General features: G+C 44.7%; 1 protein-coding gene across 1 annotated transcript in view; it reads left to right on the forward strand.

Annotated features, from left to right (window-relative positions):
* Positions 1-556: 556 nt before the first annotated feature.
* Positions 557-20760, forward strand: part of VPS29 (VPS29 retromer complex component) — a 133408-nt gene continuing 113204 nt past the window's right edge. Inside the window, exon 1 of the mRNA XM_069619548.1 lies at positions 557-712. Within this exon, the coding sequence (XP_069475649.1) occupies positions 710-712 (3 nt within the window). The 5' untranslated portion in view covers positions 557-709. The remainder of the gene's footprint in view (positions 713-20760) is intronic.

The raw sequence follows: 20760 nt of genomic DNA on the forward strand, positions 1-20760 counted from the left end.
GAAATGTTTCTGACAGGAAAACCACCTGGAACAAAAAAAGAGCGGGAAATTGTAACTTGTGCGTAACTTGTGCAGTGAGCGCAGGATGGGACTGAAATAAGCGAAACTGACGGTCGAATGTTGAAATAGGTGCCAGGATAGAACAGTCACGCGCCTCGTTCCTCATACATGATCTGTGCTGTTTGTGGTCATGACTCATGGGCCGTAAATAAGACCAGGATGTTACATATTGTTGTTTAATTGTAAGGACAGTTTAAAATGCCAGAAATTCGTAATCTGAACAACATTTTCATAGAGTTAATTGTCCGTTATGCAAAGAAGACGTGTATGGGATTTTTCTCTATGCATAGCATAGTATTGATTTTAGAACATTTAACAATTAAATTAGTAAGAACTGAACTGAATTACATTATACGATGCAGTTATATTTATTTAAATCGGTTCGATGTTTTTGATTTCGTTGAAAAGTGGTAAAGGCAGCAGTCGGTTGTCCTTCTTCTAGTTCTAGTCACGAATGTAAGTAGTCTCTTTTCTGTTTCTAGCCGCGAAGGTATGCAGTAAATTTTTTCCCTCTTCGCTTGCCTTACACGTCATTCGATTGGTACGCTTTTATGTGATTGGTGCGGTGTGTCTGTCTGTGTCAGGCAAGTTCTTCCTGAGGGCGCTGCTGCTTCCTGTGTGAACCCAGCAGAGCCAGAGCAGCGGCAGAATGGTAGGAGTAGATCATTTTACAGAGAAGGGGAGTGTTGAAGGTTGGGGTATTTGTTCTTCCAACTCTTGTGGGCTTCCCTTGGCCATTAAAATATAACCAGCCGGAAGCTCCGGCTGTGAAGAGAGACAGGCCATGAACTACAGGACACCCTGGGGGGGGCGCTGGCTGTGTCACGTGACACGATCTTGGTATGTGATCACAAAATATAAATGATCGTGCATCCACCTGTGTAGGGTGCTACCCGGTGGCTTACGGACTATCGTGATACACGGATGCCTTGCTTGTCACATGATTTGAACCTGCTCTTGAAATCACAGAGCGTGCAAATGAACACCATGGTCTCCAGTTGTGCAGGGTCCATTTAATCAAACAACTTGTTTTTGTGTAGGAAACCAGGCCGTAGTCTACAGGCTAGCTTGGGTTTAGCCAGGGACTGGGATGCATTATCTGTCACGTGAATTTGTCTCTAACGTCTAACCCTAGAACATGTTAATAGCCCAGATGTTCAGGGAGTCGGACCTGCAGTAATCGGTGGATGGAGGGAATCGCTGACTGTCGCATGGTCTGCTCTGTTCTGCATTGCAAAGGATTACTGCTCATCCAGGTTGGCAGAGATCACATGAATAGAGGACACCATGTGATGTTTGCTCGGAGGTGCTGCTAGTCGCATGATCACAGGCTGTTGTGTAATCGCAAAACGTTCACGAGTAGCAGCAGATAGGCCTTCACATAGCATGTGGTGTGTGCAGCAATGCCCGACTGTTACATGAAATGACATCTCAACATGTACATTTTTTAAGATGTGCAGGTAGAAAGACGTTCGAATGCTGGGGGGATGCACTCATGCATCCACTTCGTGTCCGATTTGACCCTGTATTGAAATCATAACACATGATCAATTCCGCCTATGCAGGGCTATAGGCTTGTCCAGTGCTTAATTTGTGGGCGTGTTTGCCCTAGCTTTTATTTTTTTGCCCTGGCACTTATTGTCTCACAGACTTTTTAATTAAGAAGTGGTGATCATCTGTGCTTCCATCAACCACCATGAGCAGGTGAAAGCTGTAGTGTAACCCCAAGTATATGGACACTGGGCAGCAGCTATGGATGGCGGCAGCTGTGGTAGGGAATTGTCCACCCGCAGAAGTGATAGAAAATATTTGGGTCCTCACACTTTTTTTTTTTCTTTACAAATTAAGCACTGGGTGTGTCACGAGGTTTTAGCCTGTACTTTAATCAAAGAGCATGCTAATTAACTTATTCTACATAGCGAGGTTGTCTTTCAGTGCAGTATGGTATGGGTGTGGAGAAACACTCGTTTCACTTGCTCGTCTCACAGGCATTGCAGCAATCCAGCCAGTGCATAAATGCTGACAGCGGCGTAACTTAGTGCACAATAGTAGGCGAAGAGGGTCTGAGATTTTTCAAACCGTTATGTGCAGCGTACTCCACTAAAACGGGAGTGTGCCGAGTTGCTAATGGTCACTTTATTATGACATTCTAATAGAAACAATCGGTTTTGTTCATTTGACTGCAGTCCTCAAATCCTTTATTGTATTGCCTTACATTTGAAGGATGGATCTCAATGTTAACCACACTCCTTCATGTTCTACACAAACTTCTAATTTGTGCTCTCAAATCAGCATCATAGCCATCATTTACCCACAATACTGACATTATAGTGTCCATTTTTTCTCACTCTGAAGAGGGAACCATGGTTGAAAATGAATGTAGCTATGAGTGACACACCACCCTGTGAAATTCAGAATACAAATGGTCTCTAGTCTATATTTTGCAAAGCTGCAGTCTGTGACACTGAGTGGGACTGTGTTGAGCATACCTAAAAGAACCACTTCAAGGAAATAATGTTGTTAGAGGAAAACACTAAAGCACATTGATGTAAAGTGATTTGGCCTGATGTAAAGTGATTTGGCCTGTATCACATATTCTGGTCAAGTGGAGAAGCAGAGATTTTATGCCAGCTCTCCATTTTCTGTAATTCCAAGTTGCCACCACTCTGAGTCAAACAAATCTACTAATACGAGTGGCAGCAACTGTAAATGAGTATCTCAGTATTTCTCTGTGAAATATTGACATACTCGTAGTGACCCTTATATCTCTTTTCATCCCATATTTAGTTTTACATCAATTTTCAATTCTTCATAGCTGTCTTAGAAAAAAAATCTATATTACTACTACGTTGTTAATCAAGCGTACGACTTGCAATGCACATGGTCAATCAACCTGAAAATAAAGTATGATTCCCCGTGAGTGCAAAAGAACACAACTGTGATATCTGCAAAATTATTACAAGGCAATCCAGCAAATATGCTGGATTAAAAATGTATCTGTCAGTCTCTACAATACAATTAAAGGAAGGGAAACAAGCGTGCATGTCTTTTAGCTACCTACACCGATTTTATCATGAGTAACGATTTTGTTGACGAACTTGGAAAATCCCATTCATCTACATATCACTTAGTATATGATTAGTGTGGCATGTGCAGATCCATGCAACACCATATGCCTGAGAGAGAAAGATATCTGTCACAGATAATAACACCATTAGCATAGTATCTATCACTGGCATCCAGAGAGAATACAATCTGAGGCCTGCTTAAATGTGGACATTTTCTGCCGCTATGCTCCTGTTAAAAGGCTTATTGACCACAATCTGTCATTACTAAATATAATCCCTTTTGCTCGTTGGGAAGCAAAGGGATTATATTGCCAGGGGCATATTATCCGGAAACTATAAACTCCTGGCGTTCTGGTCCCTTACACACTGGTGAAGTTTAATTTTCCCAATATGAACACTGATCTACAAGTTGCAGATGCCCACACCATGCCTACAACCTGTTTTCTTTGCATGGTTGTACCCATAAAAGTATGCATTTTCCTTATAAGTGAAGAACTATAGGTACCAGCAGAGGTAACGCATTCAAATTGCAAGTTACTAACTAGGAATGAAGTTGCTAGCCACTCAGTTCTCCACATTACACCTAGCACACTATTTCTTACTCACCAGTAGTCGACTGTCACCAACTAGTGGCGAGTGCACATTATGAGCCCTAGGTAGCAGAACGCAAAGAAAACCATCAAATCTTGACTGGACTGCTCATGTGACATTGTACAGCTTCGTTTGTCTGCAATAATTTCATGACAAGGTGCAGAACACGTTTGCACTGATGGTACAGCAGTTTGACTTATTCTGATTTATTAGGTGTTAAATGTAGCATTTGTTTTGGAGTGTTTGAGATTAAAAGCAAATATCTAACTGTCCCTAATGTCGGGATTGGGTGATGTGTTTACCTGCATTCTGGTACTCTTAGTTAGGCTTTTCAATTACAAATGACCTGCAAGCGGCAGAATGCAGTAAGAGGAGGGTGAGCTGGATGTCATACAGGTGACACCAAGGACTCGAGATTACTGTGTATAGTGTGCTGTTGGGGTGGTTATATCATCTATTACAGTTGTTTGCGTTTTTTCGTTATTTGGAATAAGCAGGCAACATGTTTTTGCAAAGCTGCACTTTTTATACACATAATGCAAAAGTAATTTATTTTATTTTTAAACAAGCAGGCAGCTTTTGTACACGTTTAAAGGTATTCAATGGACCACTTCTTTTCTCAAATTCACCAATCCTCTATTATGGGGGACTTGATTTGAAATTGCATTTGAGCCATCACAGTTAGCACTTTTCTTAAAGAATTGGAATTTCGCGTATGAATGGGTGAGGAAAGAGGCTTGCACCCATGACCCATTTACCAGTAATTGCTCTCTGCTGAGGATCCCATAACTGACAATAGAGCCATAAATGGCAGCTCATAGGAATGGTGCCAGGGTGGTAGCCTATCCATGACCAATCTGCTCTGAACTGGCACCTTCAGACCTGACTGCACCTTCTAAATCTGACAACTGAGTAAACATTAGCCTCTATGTGGTGGGTCGGAAGGAGGAGTTGGACACGTTAATGACATTCTGACTTGTTTGTAAAGAAGTTAAATTAATAAGGTCTATCTTTCCCTACCGGTAGAGGGATTTCCCTGACTGTCTAAAGGAAGGTGGTTGTTGGGAAATCCCAAAGTAAAATATCCTCAGTCCAAACCTAACTCTACTTGACCCTACCACTAATATAACCAACTCAAACGAGGCCAAAAGAATGCCTTTCTTCCCCTGGTCTTAAGTCTCTTTCACTCCATATGTTTCTTAATACAATCTTCCAGGAATAGTCTCTGGATTTCTCCATGATAAGCTGTTGTAGCTCTTCGCCAATGCTCTTGGGTCTTATCGTTTCTTTACTTCTGATAATTCTCCTTGAGATACTTTTCCCACAGTCGTTTCTACACTTTTAACCCAGGCTTTCTTAGCTTGTGTTGAACTTGATAACATTTGATAATTCCCATTTCCTGGGTTCTCTCTAACTGCCTGTTCCTTTATACTGTTCACTTGGTAGTCTTATCTCACATACCTCATTACAATATTTTATGCCAGGCTTTCTCCACTTTTCACCTTCAAATTCATGCATGTCCCTTCATTCTGTGGTATTTGTTTCCAGTCTTTAACTATTTCCCCTACAGGGTTGCTCGTTATTCTCTGTATCCGTTTTCCACACTTCCATTTAAACAGTTTGTTGGTGAATATCTCGTCCTTATGACTGGTACGAGTTTCTCTCTTCATATAATCTTGCCCCGGAAGCCTCCCGCTTTTCCCGCTCTCCCCGGTACCTCTTTATATGCAGGGGAGCATTGCAGGGCTCGGCACTCGCTCGGGCAGTACTCTTCGGTATCTGGTTTCTTGTGCTTAAGGTTCATCGGTTTCCTCTTCTCTGCTTTCCTTCTGGCTGCTGTCCTATACGGGTGCTAGCGATGGGGAGCTGCTTGCGCCCCTAGCCCCCCGCTCTGCTGGTCTGGTTGTGCTTCGCCAGGCGTCCTGTCCACCTCCTCGTACAGGATTCCTGTCTTCTGCCTCTCACCGGTCTCCTCGTTGTTTTATGCACTCAGCGTGTCTCTGCTCCACCGCTCCCAGGTCTGATCAAGTTGGGTCGGGGGGGCATCCCCTGCATATATATATATGTATATATATATATCTAGCTCTCTCTCGTTAAATGTACATTTCTGCTTAGAGACATCTTCTCTTTCCTTCTTTTTGTTTAACCTGGCATTTGCCACAACAGTCGGTGACCGGGTTGAAAGTTAACTTTCACCCTCCATGCTCTTAGCCGTTAACACCTGCGTGTCTAATTTCGTTTTGGTAATACAATGTGAAGGTGGGCACCACAATGGTTGGGACCTTTAAAATAAATAAAGTTCATTTAGGGAAATTGTGTGATATTTTAACCTGGAGCTACCAGTCTATAAGTGATCCTGTGGCATCCGGATCGCTCTAAACAAAATTGCAAGAAAAAGTAAGGTAATAATACCGTACTTAAGACTGGTGCTTCTCAGTTGACCTTAAATAAGGTTGCTCAATCATATATAGTTCTTGCGTGAAATAATTCAAATGTCAAACAAAATATATTTCCAAATGATACAAAGTTTTCCAAGAGAAATGTTTAATTCACATTCCTTGGTTTATTATTTCTTGATTAGTTCAGATATTACGAGGCAACTCAAAATCGATAGGTCAATTATTCACAATAGTACATATGCCAATGCATTTCGGTCTGAGACCATCTTCAGGGCTGTACTGAAGTGAGTGTAGAATCTGCTAATTGTAAGTTGTCCTCTCCTGTGAATGCGTTCGTAGAACGTCTCCAATATTCCTGCACACGTATGTTTCGCGCGCGGGACCGATCGCGCTCGCTGTACAAGCGAGAAACATATGTACTATTGTGAATAATTGACCTATCGATTTTGAGTTGCCTCGTAATATCTGAACTAATCAAGAAATAATAAACCAAGGAATGTGAATTAAACATTTCTCTTGGAAAACTTTGTATCATTTGGAAATATATTTTGTTTGACATTTGAATTATTTCACGCAAGAACTATATATGATTGAGCAACCTTATTTAAGGTCAACTGAGAAGCACCAGTCTTAAGTACGGTATTATTACCTTACTTTTTCTTGCAATTTAATTTCGTTTTGGTACCACACTTCACCGTCTGGGACCTGTTTCTTCTGCTGCATATGTTTTCAGTGACTCCTTAGCGGGTACATGCGTGGAACCAAGGATTTCCCTCGCAACCAACCAAAGGCGCAGCAGTTGACTAGCCACACATGCCGTAAGTAGCGTGCCATAACGCGCAACAGTTATGGAAGGTATTTTTAAATCTACTAAGGCTGATTCAGTTCCATGGCCGGGCTTAAAGCGTGACTGGCGTAGGCCAAGATGGTTGTTAGATTCTAGGTGGTTTGGAATTTGCAGTTAAGCTTCCAGGGAAAATGATGAAAAGCTCTTTGGTTCCAGAACTAGCTTTGGTAATTCTCTGATTGTGTCACTTTTGGTTAGGAGGATGGCTTGTTTTTGTAATTTGTGGAAGCTGCAGCAAAGCAATTTTGATAAGAAAGTGAGTTTAAAAAAAAAATGTCTTCCATTTTTCTTGGCTATTTTTTGGGTGTTACGCATAGTTTTGAAGTTCTGGATGTACCATGTGTTAAGGTGGTTGAATGGTTTGGCTTTGCGCATGCTCAGTGGGGCTATGTTGTCAATGGCCGCTAGAAGTGTTAGGTTGTATACCTCAACCATAGATCCAGGGTCCGAGCTAAGGTTATGTGAGTAGTCTATAATACGGTGCATAAGTGGTAGCAGTTTCTTGGCAGTAATATTTCCTCTATTTCTAGTGAGGGAGACAAGAGCTTGGGTGGGCGATGTATCTGTCGGGATGATTTGCTGGATGAGCAAAACTATGACATGATGGTCTGTCCAAGGTCGTGGTGTGTTGGAGAGGACCTTGATGTTGCAAATGAGATCAGATCCTCGATGAAATCAAGTTCTAGATGATGATGAGTTGTACCAAAATAAAAGAATGTCCAACCAAGTAGCTATAAAAATAGAACCTTTTTAATAAAACTAATTCTGCATCATCTACAAGGCTGTCACCCCGAAGTCTCCATGCTGTTTCAATGAGAAACTCTGCATCTCTGGAGGCATACGATCAACCAAAAGTACTTGTACTCTGCCGGTGCAGGAATGAAACAACCAGAAGACAGGCTTTTTCAGCGTACTTTACTTAACTTTATTTCTTATAATGCGCTGCACGCCCAGAGGCCTCAGAGCGCAAGTCAAGACAGGAAACCAGGACGCTCATAAATCATGGGAATGGAAATCCGGGAGGCGGGGGTGGCGGGTAGTAATCTTAGTCATGCTCATGAGGGCACAGAGGTGCTTTTTTAAAAGGTTCCAGGCGGGGGCTAGATCTTCAGGTCAGTGGAAGTTCATTCCAGCAGTGAGGGGCCTAGCAGTCAAAGCTGGGGCCCCCGTATTTCGGGAGTTTGTAGCATGGAAAGAGAAAAGAGTGCAGTATTATTGGAACACAGGACTTTCTTTACTGGCGCTTTTACAATGGGAGCTGCTAGGCATTCATGGTTTATGGTCAGTGATTTGTAGAGTATTCTATTTTTCACTGGGAGCCAGTGTAGGTGTCGTCTCGCCCCAGAGATTTGTAGAAACCTGCTTATCCCACAAACTACCTCAACAGCACCATTCTGGGAAGTCTGAAGTTATTTGATGTGAACAGCAGCCATACCAAAGAAGAGACTGTTAAAATAGTCTAGTTTTGTGTTAACTAGTGCAGAGGCAATCACAGCTCGATTCCCCGCAGAAAGATATGTACGGATTTGCCTAAGAAGAGAGTTTCAGGTAGGCACAAGATCGTAAATGCGCTGTGTGTTTGTCAAAAGTGAGCTGAGAGTCCAGGAATATGCCGAAGGTTTTAACATGGGGAGCTACTGGAATTGAGCAGCCAGCAGTACAGAAAGAGTTGTAAGAGACGTCCAGCTTTTTTAACCCAGGGCCTGAGCTAAGAATAAACAGCTCTGTCTAACTGTTATTCAGTGCCAGTGAATTTATCATCAAGGCTTGGAATGTGGCAAAGATTTCGTTAACCATCTGGATATCCTTGATATAGTCCCCTGAAAGTTCCATCAAGACATGGCTGTCGTCCGCGTTTTTTGTTGTATCGAACACCTAAACTGTCTAGAAGATCTAAAAATGCCCTGCTATAGAGAATGAATAGAGTAGGGTAGAGACATGCTCCCTGTGGGACACCACAGGTCTGATGGACAGGAGATTCTTGGAATCCTTCGACGGCAACCCTGGTCACACGGGAGGATAGGAAGGACTCTGTCCAGGAGGCAGCACTTTCAGTAAAGTGGCCAAACTCCATCAATGTTTTGATGAGCAAAGAGGGATCTATGAGATTGAACGTGGCAGACAGGTCAAGGTGCATTAGAAGTGCTACTCGCTCGGCTTCGATTATCCTCGCTATGTTAGACTTAAAATCGAGCAGTGCTGTTTCCGTTCCATGCTTGGAGCGAACATCTGATTACCAAGAGCCCAACACGTTCTGTGTTTCTAGGAACTCCTGCAAATGGGCCATTTCGGCCAAGATCTTGAGAAGCAACGGGGCATTAGTAGTAGTCCTAGAATTACTGGCTTTTGCCGGGTCAAGCTCATCCTTTTTTAAGAGTGGAGTTATCCAAGCCTCCTTTAAGGTAGCTGGGATGTGAGATTCTGCAGAGGAGGCGTTTATTAGTGAGGCAGACTCCCTGATCATTGGCTGGACAGATATCACTCGGGCATGTGGTCTGTTTCATGCTGGCCCAGACTATCTGAACCGCTTTCTCCGAGACTTGAAAGAAGGAAAACAAAGGCTGGTGTTCCGGCTGTTTGGTAGATGGTTTAGCAGATAGGGGAAGAAGACACTCCGGGGTCAGTTCAAGGAATTGTTCTAATGACTAAATCACAAATCAATTTGCATCATAGAAATGAATCGCATCATTTTAGTGTTCTAATACGTGGCTTTAAGACTGAGTTGTGTAAACAAACGATACATGATTTTGACACACTGCAAAGTAATTAGAAAAATAGCTAAATAAATGGTTTATTTCATGAATTCAGGTAAGCTCTCAAAAAGCAAGAAGAAAACCTGTCAGTTCGTAACCTAAAGAAATTGGTTAATGTGCCTACACATATAATAAATCAGCATGGGTATGAATCAGATGGATGTTTAAAAAAAAAAATAGATGAACATATGCAATAAGTACGACGGGTCTAAAATCATGCATCGACAAGCATGTGTGATGGACATAGATGTCTGGAGTCAGTTGGCATGATTTGATGGACTGTTGGTGTCCTGAGAACATTTTTACTAGTTCATCCTGTAGTGCCTGGCATCACTTTTGAATATTATGGGTCTCTTCCCTTCCAGCTCATTATGGCTGATCTGTTTGGCTGTCAGAATAGGCTGCTTATATGGAGTACAGATTCCTAGTATTTATTTACAAAGGGTGTCAGAAGAAGGGTTTCTACACCACATTCTTTGACTAGCTCGTTTGTGTTTTCTAGCGTTAATTAAACCAGATGTTTCTTCTGTTTTGATCTTTTATGGATTTTTCTCGTAGCAGGGCTAGTGTATTTACTACTTTCTGAATTGCCCGTTGAAAAGATGCTGCGAGATAGTTAGCATCCCCAAGGGCGAGGGGGAGGGGGGAGAGGGGATTTTTCAAATTAGGTGACATTATTTGCCAAGGTACCAGGCATTATATTTCCGAGATTTCTGGCTTGCTTCAGTTTTTTTTAGGCAGCTTGGGTGTGTTGGACAAGCACATATAGGTATGGTTGTACCATGGGCATGTATTGCCCATCAAGGGGGCAACTTTGGTGTTCAACAAAGTCCAATCAAGGGTATTACCGCCCTGGTGAGTAGCAGTCTTCACATGGTGGTTGAGGCCTAACGCTTGGAGTGAGTGGCTATGGGATAGGGCAAGGATCCCAAACATGTAGCTCGGGAGAAACGTGTTGCTCGCAGCACCCTAAATTGTTGCTCACCAGTTGCTCTGGGCCATGATGTGGAGCCCTAGAAGGAGGTGCTGAATGGATGAGACCTCAGTAGCACTGTAGTCAGGACAGAGTCCTGGACTGTGCAAGAATGTTGGCCAATGAGCCGCTGTGTTTCCAGCTGGCTTATTTTTATACATGCAAGATTTGTGTTTGGTGCCACCATGCACATAATTTTTCAGTAAATATCCTTGTTATGGTAGTGTCATTGTTAAAACCCTGTCATCTCCAGTTACTTTGCCCATCTGACACATTTTTAATTAGTACAATATTTGAACCATGTTTGTCATGGAGAAAATTGGCATATTCTGTTCCTTGATACATCTGGTATGAGCATAATGGACAAGGAGGTGGTATGCATACCCAACTTTCCTTTATTAAATAATGTGTATGCACACTTTCTGTTCAAGTGAGGTTTGTGTTTGATGCCACCATGCATATTTATCAACAATATTCATTTTGGTGTCACCTGTATTTATTAATACATAGTGTCCTAGCAGTAAAATGGTCATTGTTTGAGACTCTGCCCATCTGGCACATGGTTAATGGGCAGATAAGGTAAATGCATGCCACATTTTTCATAATTAATTTGCCCTGTATTCCAATCCAATTAGGTTACTGTTAATAGGTTTAAACTAACAAGCAATTAATGTATTCAAATACTTACTCAACACCACCACGCCCCTCTATGAAGTGCTCATCAAATGCTCAAAGGTGTCACTAATGTTTGCCGCTAAGTGTTGTGTAAAATCCCTTTTGGGCAGAGAAAATAGGCTCCAAATAATTGAGAAAAGTATTTTTTATTCCTAACCACTTTTTCACCAATGCAACAGCCTTCTTGAGTTTTAAAACATAATATTTGCCATAACATTCCCAAATAATTCTCAGGAGGTAACCTCCGAAGGCCCAATGAAGTGATCTTTAAAGCCTACCATGTAATGAACTGAAGTACTAATATTTGATCGTATTTCTCCATTAAGTCAGCAACATTTAAAAACATGTTTCATATTTTTCAAACTATTCACACAGAACAAGACCAAAATAAAAAAGCAACTTTAACATATTCAAACTTGCTATATATAAGTCAATGAACAGAAAATGAACCACATCTTTGACTCCTATTTTGCAAGCATACTTTTTTCTTCCACCTGCACACTTTCTTTATTGAGGAGTGGGTACATTTAAAAGTACCATTACCACAAGCCTTCTGCATTCTGGGGATCTTATTTCACAGATTTCTTCTTGCCATCTGATGTGTACAAGTCTGTATATAAGGCTAAAGTGGGCAGCCTATGTATATTTTGGACATCTGACTCTTTTTCCATCGGACAGGCTATTGATTTTGGAGCTATTATTAGGTGACTTAATGCACCAAATTTAGTTATATCCCATCCCTATCAAAATGGACAGTGCCTTACAACTGCCCATAACCACAAGTATTTTTCTTCGCCAGGGGAGGCTACAAACGCACTTGCACTGAAATTCACTTTATGATTAGCAGAAAATCCTAGATGTGCTTTTAAAAAATAAGGAACGTTCTTAACTGGCCTAACACTTTCAAATTTAACACCCCCAATTCAGCTCACAAGGCACTGACGGATGCATCTGCAGGGAGACCTGCTATTTGGCACAGGAATTTCTTTTGGAAATGACAGTTCTAACCACCCTAGATTTTGTGGCCTTAAAATCTTGGAGCAGACCTTTGTCTTTATATACCTCCAGACACTTCTCCAATCAGAATGCCGCAAACTTGAAATAACAACCTAAAAAGCCATTTAATCATTAATTATGCCTTTTCAGCTATCTTCTTAAAATGAATGACGCAAGCACTGCTCTTTCAGAAGAGTAGGCTCAAATTAAAATGAGACTGCCCCCTCATCTCTACATTCATTTAAAAACTAGCTACAAGGTTTCACCCTTTGCCTGAACACCATCATTTTTGCTTTTATAATATTTAATTTCAAACTGTAATTCCCAAAATAGTAACTTGTGTTTAGCAGGCCCCGTTGGAGACCTGCTGGGGTCAAGTCCAAAATACCGGTGTGTTCTGCATAAGGAAGCATGCTATAAAATGAACCCTTCAGGTGGAAGGTGGATTAACTTTCCTAAGAGAAGTACTAGAATCAACATCCAAAAGGAATACATTGGGAACAACTGATATCCCTGCTGGTTACCTTTATTGGTGTTGGAAAACAATGTATAATTCCACAATCTTGTATATTGGACAGATGCCGAGATGTCTGCGTATCACACTGTTGGATAAGACTTAAAAAAACGTTAGTGACCTGTAAGAATGTTGAAGTAGGACTCAGACACAGTGGGCTCATGTTGATTGACATATACTTTTATTGAAAGTAAAAGGGTGGGGGACTGGGGAAACTCATGCCGAAGCCTATTTCCATCCCTCACACTATGGACTAACCTATAAAAAAACAAAAAGTCTTCTTAAGTCAGTAGAATAGTTTGTAGATGTAACAAAGGTTCAAAACCTAAAGTTCTTAAATGTAAAACAAAGTTCCATAAAGTTCTTAGATATTTCAATTTCGCAACAACCAAGGGCAGCGACTCCTTTGCCCTTGTTGCTTCTCTTGTAGGTCCCAAATCTATGCTTCTCTCTCTCTTTCTGCTTAGACCAACTTGGTCCTTAGTAAATTACTCTGGTTTCCCTTCTCTTTATGTTCGGGAACTGAGAGCCCTCTTCTCCCAAGAAGTACCACGAGGAAGAGGACTTGTGTGCTTCTCGTGTAGTGGGTCCTTGACCCCCCCCCCCTACCTTCTTTGCATGAGGGTATTTGGAGCCCTCTTCTCCCATGTACCACCACAAGGAAGATGACTTGTGTGCTTCTCGTGTAGTGGGTCTCAGACACCCCTTCTTCTTTGTGTGTGGGTACTTGGAGCCCTTTCCTCCCAAGTACCGCCACAAGGAAGAGGACTCGGGTTGCTTTCGTTCGGTGGCTCGCAGACCCTTAAGTTTCTCTTGTCGGGGGACAGACCTGGTTCACGTGCCTGCCAGGTACTCTGACTATTAAGATGCTGACTGCACCGTCTTAGTTTCCCACCAGCCAGCCTGAGTTCTCCCTGTTGTAGTGGGCTCTGGTCTGCCCGGGAACACTACAGTATCAATCTTTTCCCAGGGCAGCGTGGTCTTCCTTTCACGCGCTTCCCTGTCTGCAGGAACACTGGGAGCTTCTCTCTGCCAGCACGCCTTGTGGTCCTTCCACTGTGGACTGGTCCTTGTCCTTCCAGCTCCCGTCTTGCCATCCTGGTGTGCTTTCTTGCACCTTCCTGCACCATGCTGGCTCCTGCAGCTCCTCCTTGGAGGACTAGACATCTTCTTCCTCAGACCCTCTTCCTTTTCTACTGTGCAGTGTCCAATGAGCAGCCAGAAAAAAACTAGACTGCTCATTGTGATTCTTGGGAGAACTCTTCATGCCTCCGCTCCTCCTGTTCCTCCCAGTACTTATTCCAAGTTGTCTAGAATGCTCATGTTGGTTATGCGGCACACTCTACATTCCTCAGCCATGAATATCCCTTTGAGCCGTAGATATAGGAGTGGGGATAGTCTACCAATGCCCAGTGATTGCTCAAGTTCTTGTATAGTTATATTCTGTAGTTATAAAACTGTTCCCCTTTTCCAGCTGACCCACCCTACAGAGCCCTGCATCAGACCAGGCCTGATAGTGTTTGTGTCCAGGTAACCATTCCCCCACTGTTACTGGGCGTAGATGGAAATGTTCCAGGTAAACCCACTGTTGTTTGTGTCCTTTCTAAGGTGAGGGACCAGCGCTCTTAATTGCGCGGCCCTGTGGTATATTTGTAAATCTGGGAGGGCCCCTCCACCCATCTCCTTGGGGAGAATTAGCGTGTCATATCCTACTATACAAACCTTACTATGCGCCTCTTGGCCTCTCTCAGGTAATATTCCGGGGGGTCTAGGGGAAGCATCTGAAACAGAGAAAGCACCCTCAGGAGGACATTCATTTTTATCGCGTTCACACTCCCCAGCCATGACACCTGTCCTTTTCCCCACCCTTCCATTTCCTTAAATATTTTATTAAAGAGGGTGGGAGGGTAGTTTTCCTAGCTTAGGTCCTGATCTGGTCAGACTATATTTATCCCTAGATATCTCACCCCTTCTGTCTGAATCAGGAGGCCCAAGGGAGTTAACTCTGCGATATTTCTATCTGTGTCCGGGGCGAATGGGAAGATCAGGGATTTAGCTGCATTTACCTTGAAGCGTCCAAATTCCTCTATCACCTGCAAAGCCGCCGGGACAGATTGGACTGGGTGCTGCAAGTGGAGGAATACATCGTCAGCGTAGAGATCAAGTTTAAATGTTCTTTCCCCCACCTCTATTCCAACTACTTCGGGAGCTACTCTCGGGTATTCTGCCAGTATCTCTATAGTCATCGCGAACAGTAAAGGTGAGAGGGGGCATACCTGTCTGGTCCCCCTCTGAGGTTAAATGCCAGTGACAGACACCCATTAACCGTGACTCTGGCTGTTGGGGTATCCTATCCTGATTGCTCGGCAGAGTCCCTCCCCAAAGCCCAGTTTCTCTAATACTCTGTGGAGGAACCCCCAGTCCACCCTGTCAAAGGCCTTTTCGGCGTCTACGGCCACAAAGACCGTGTTTTCCCCCCCTTGATTGCTGCTTCCCTCATGAGGTGGGGTGTCTGCTCCTTGCCTCCCCTGTATAAAACTCACTTGGTCAGTGTGGATGAGCTTCGGCAGTAGGCCCTCTAGTCGTGTTGCAATAATCCTTGTAAACAACTTCGCGTCTACATTCAAGAGAGAAATTGGCCTGTTATGTTTGTAAACAGACCCGCCAAGAAACCCACCAATTGTCCTTCATACGTCTTGTAGAAGCCCACTGTGGACCCATCCTCACCCGGGGCCTTCCCCAGCTTCAAGCCCGCTATTGCCCTGAGGACTTCTTCAGTTATTGGTGCCTCCACGACTAAGGCTTCCCCCCTTCAGATAGGTTTCCAAGCCCCCCTTCCCCCCCCCTCAACCTCTTCTTCTTTTCCCCCTTTTCATAATAGTGTTGCCGCAAATGTTGGAGGCCGCCACCACTTTACCCATCTCAATGTCTCAACTCCAGCCTCTTCCCTCTACAGTTCTCCAGGTCCCGTTCTATCTCCCTTTCGCCCTTCCCCTCCACCTTCTCCAACTCCTGTATTTCCATTCTCAGTTTGAAGGCCAGTAGGGTTCTGGTCCTTTTTTTAGCTGCCCCTTCACTTATGAGTCTGCCTCGCCAGGTGGCTTTTGCCGCCCCCCCCCATACAATCTCCTGCTGTACCTCCCCAGTGTTGTTTAACTCAAAATATTCTCTGATGGCCTCCTTCATCGCCTTGAAGTCTGTGTCTCTCAATAATAAATCATTACATCTCCACAATGATTCTCTGGATCTCAATCTGACATGGTGATGTCTTCCACCACCATATTGGGGTCTGACCAGCTAACTGGACTGTGTTCACTTTTGGCGATCCTACTCACTTGGTGATGTTCCAGGAATATATAATCTATCCTGGTTCTGGAGCCATGGACTGCGGATTGAAATGTATAGCCCTTCGTGGTCGGGTGTATCTCCCTCCAAACATCTAACAATCCCTGATTCCACATTAGGTCTGCGAGTCCCAGGTGCTGGTGTCCCCCTCTACTGCCGTTGGGGGCAGGTTCTCTACTGTGGTCTAGACCATGGTCCGCCCACAATGTTATGCCCTCCCACCCCCCTAAGAAGAGGGGGGACCTTCTACTCTTTCTCCCCCAGGGCTTCCTTTAGGAATGGCATCTGAGCCACATTTGGTTTGTATATCGCTGCTATGGTGACTCTGGAGTTATCCAGGTTTCCTGAGACCACTATTGCCCTCAGACTGTGGGCTCTGTGAGCCTATGTTTCCTGTGAATCAGTATTCCCACCCCTCCCTTTTTGGTCGGGCCTGATGCCCAGATTGTCTGGCCCACGTGGGAGCCTGGGACCCGCCTCTCTCTCCAGCTAGCATGATGTTACTAGGGTACCTCCCCTGCTTCACCACCCAATCTTCTCCCTTCTCCCGAGTTAACAAATACTCCTCCTTAAATCAACTTGTGCCTTTGGATCTAGGCTTTTCACTTGGAGCCAGCTGTTCCTTTCTCTCGTGGGTAGCATGTTTTATCTTGTTCCTTTTTCAAGTCTCGACAGTTGGAAGTATTGGACATGAGACAGTCCCATATATGCCACAACATGGCTTGCTTCGGGAGTTCCTCCAGAGGAACGGTAGTCCTTGTCCCCTATGGGGAGTTTCTCCCAGTGAGGTCCGACTTGCCTCGACCCCTAGGGAGCGTGTTGTGGAGTGGGCTCACCTCCTTAGCCTCCCAGGGAGGGCCTCCCTGTTGGGGAGTAGTGACTGGTTACCTTGATGCGTCGCAGCTCTGAGTACATGCCCTTCATCCAAGCACTGAAGTTACTCCCAAAGCCTGCCCTTTGCATCACTGCATTTAGTAACAGCTAATTGCCGCCTTCTCTGCGTCCACGGAGTGCTAGCAGACTTCTAGATTATTCTGCTGGGCCAGAACAATGTTTAACATTTTTCTGATTCCGAACCCTGCATCTCTTGAATGAATCACACTTGGTCTCCATGGATCAGCGACGTCAGAACGTTCTAATCTACTCCACAGGGTCTTCACAAGGATGCGAAGGTCAGCATTTAATGGGAAAATGATTTTGGGAGGCTGTGGCCTTTTAGGACATCGTTGAACAGCCTTGCACGCAAGGGTGCCAGGTAGCCCCGGAAGATGATATAGAACCTTATGGTGTAGCCATTTTCTCCTGGGCGTGCTCTTTATTGCGCTGACGATCTCTACTTGGGAGATTGGGGGGGGGAGGGGACATCCGTTCTTAAAGCTTCCTCCCTACTCCGCTTCGGAAGATTCAGCCCATCGAAATGTCTAGATAAATCAAATACACACCCCTGGAATTCTGATCTGTACTGCCTCTCATAAAAGCTTTATTGTGTTCGCTATCTCCTGCCTATTGGCATTACCTGGTCCCCTGGTCATGGTTACATTCCCGTCTGTCATCAAGCTTCTTTCCTTTCGTAGTTTCCAGGCCAGGAATCTGTCTGCCTTTTCGTGGTATTTTTTTGCTGTAGGAATCTAAGCTTCCATTCCGCCTCTTTTAGCAGAAACTCCTTTAACTCCATGTTTGGGTCTTTAGTTACTTTGACTGCTCTTATCTTTTAGGTTGGTTGTCGTTCAGCCTCGCTTGTATATGCTAATCCCACCTATTAGCTCTGCCTCCCTGGTCTTTCTTTCCCTATTCCTTCCGTACCCCAAGGCGATCAGCTCATCTCTTACCGCCGCCTTCAGACCCACCCAGAGTATAGCCGTACTTGCCTCCCCTTGTCATTAAGTTGTATGTATTCTCTAATTTTACTTCCAATGACATTCATTGTACCCCTTTCTTTTAGCAGGCAATTGTTACACAACTACTTACTCTGCTGGATGCAGTTGTTCGATTCCTCTATGCTCGCACTATTAGATCGTGGTTTTACAACAACATTGCATGGATATTTATTTCTGTCCCCTCTGGGGCCAGAGTTTGATCACAAGAAGGAGGCCAATATACACAAACGAGTAATAAACCAGGGAGTAAAATGTAAACCCCACGTCCTCGTGTCTACAAACTCTCCATGCATCTGCCAGGCCTTTTCTCCCCTCGCTAAACTTCATTTACATAAACAAATTGTTTCAAATCACCACTGGGCAAAGTGGAGGGAACATGTGAACAATGACAAATAGAATAAACTGTAACAGGAAAGGGGTGGTCCTACTAGGCCTTGTGAGCATTCAGAACGTTGCAGGGACAGATGGAGAGAAGATGCAAGGAAGGGTGTAAATGCTAGGAGTGCAACAGAGGGAAGTGGCAACGAGTCAGTTGTGTGCAACAGAAAGTGCTGGCAGAGATCTATTGGTACAGAGTGATCACCTGCCAATAATAAGTGGCGGGGCTGTGAGAACACAAGGCGGTGGGTGCCCGAAGAGGAGGGAACCAGCCGAGGAGGGAGATCTGCTACAAGCTTGCTGCTTAGAAAAACACTCAACACGCAGAGAGTTGGACCCAGAGGAGCGTAAAGATCTGCAAGGAAAGTATTTGGTGAGAGCAAGTTTTAAATAGATTGGACCTTGCCCCCAGATAGCCTTATGGATGATGCAGAGGGATTTGAATTTGATTCTTGCAGCAACCGGGAGCCAGTGGAGGGATTTTAGGGCTGGAGAGATGCGGTCCCTGGGCTTGAGGCCAATCATACGTTTTGCAGCCCTATTCTGGACAAGCTGGAGAGGGCAGAGAGAGGAAGAGGGTAGATTAAGGAAGAGGCTGTTGAAGTAGTCCAGCCTAGAGAGTACCAGAGCTCTAGAGACATTTTAGCTTCTCGGGGGGGGGGGGGAAACGTGCGGAAAGGAAGGATACCTCTGATGAGGTGGAGTTGAAAATGGGCCTTCTTGGCAGGGTCCAAGATGTGAGGGAGGAAAGGGAGCGAGGAGTCGAAGATGACTCCAAGGTCTCAGGCTTCAGATGGAGGAGCGGGGAGAGCCCATGGAGGGTGGCCAGAGTGCAGCGAGGGAGTGCGAATCCCAATAGGAAGGATCTCAGTCTTGCTGTCATTGAGGCAGAGATCATTGGAGGCACACCAAGACTGGATAGCAGATAAACAGTTGGAAATGGTAAAGTAGGGAGACTATCGGAGGGAAGTTTGAAGAAGAGTTGGTTGTCATCTGCAGAACACTGGAAGTGAGGGGAGAAAGTGGAGATAAGGTGAGCAATATAGACGTTCAAGAGCCATGGTGAGAGGTTAGAGCCCTGGGGAATCGCACATGTGGAGATCGAGGTAGGAGAGAAGAAAGAGGCCAGGATGATCTGGGATAGATGGTCAGTGAGGAAGGAGATCAGCCAGTCCATTGCCCGCTCCGAGATACCATGGGTATCATGGAGCTGTTTTATGAGGATGGAGTGGTTGACTGCATCGAATGCAGAGGAAAGATCAAGTAGAATGAAAACAGCGGGAGAGTTGGTGTCCAGAGATGCGAGTAGTTCTTCACGGGTGTTCAGAAGAGCAGTTTCCGTGCCTTTGGATGCTCGGAATCCAGATAAATGGTCCGGTAGGCAACCAACGAGCTCAGTATGCTGGGCCAGTTGGGAGTTTACCAAGGAAGGGAGTGATGGAGATGGGGCCGTAGTTAGCCAGACACAAGGGGTCAGCAGAAGACTTTTTTAGGAGGGGGTGCACAAGATTGCTTGAGGGAAGAGGGAAAAGATCCAGTAGAGAGTGATTGCAGAAGTCGCCAAGTAATGGGGCAAGGGAGCTAATGGTGTCCTTTAGTAGTTCAGGAAGAACAGGGGGAGACCTGTTTGGAGGAGATCTTCATAGAGAAGACAACTGTAGTGGCCTTGTCCGATGTGACAGGAGAGAAAAGCTGAGGGATGTTGGGAGGCCAGTGGTGGCGGGGGATGGGAGAAGGGCAGGAAGAAAGAGTGATCATGATGTCCTGAGTTTTTGCAGTGAAGTTGGTGGCCAGTGCTTGGGGGCCTGAGAGGGAAGAAGCAATTTGGAGACTGCAGAAGGATTGGCTAGTTCCTTGCAGATTTTAAAGAGTTCAGCCGTGTTGTTGGATGCTCCAGAGACACGACCCTGGATGTGGGACCTCTTCTTAGAACGAATGGTGAGACGATATTGCCTTTGGAGAAGATGACAGGCCAGTTTGTCAGAGGGGGAGCCTGTGGTCTGCCACTTCTGTTCTGCAGCTCTGCATTTGCATGCCGAGTCTGCTAGATCAGTCGTACCAGGTGCTATGTTGGTGGCATGTTTCAGGCGGATCCTCATGACTGGGGCAAGAATGTTGAGATTGTTAGAGATGGAGGTTGCTGAGAGCAGAGTCGGGGGTAGAGTCTTCAGTGAGAGGAGGGGGTGGGATAAAGGTGGATGCAAAGGCAGCAACAGACACTTGTTTCATTAGGCGGATGTCCGTGAACGAGGTTGGCAGAGCTGAAAGAGGTGCGGTCAGAGGG

This window comes from Ambystoma mexicanum, chromosome 10 (genome assembly GCF_040938575.1).
Source record: "Ambystoma mexicanum isolate Mex_15411 chromosome 10, UKY_AmexF1_1, whole genome shotgun sequence".
Lineage (NCBI taxonomy): Eukaryota > Metazoa > Chordata > Amphibia > Caudata > Ambystomatidae > Ambystoma > Ambystoma mexicanum.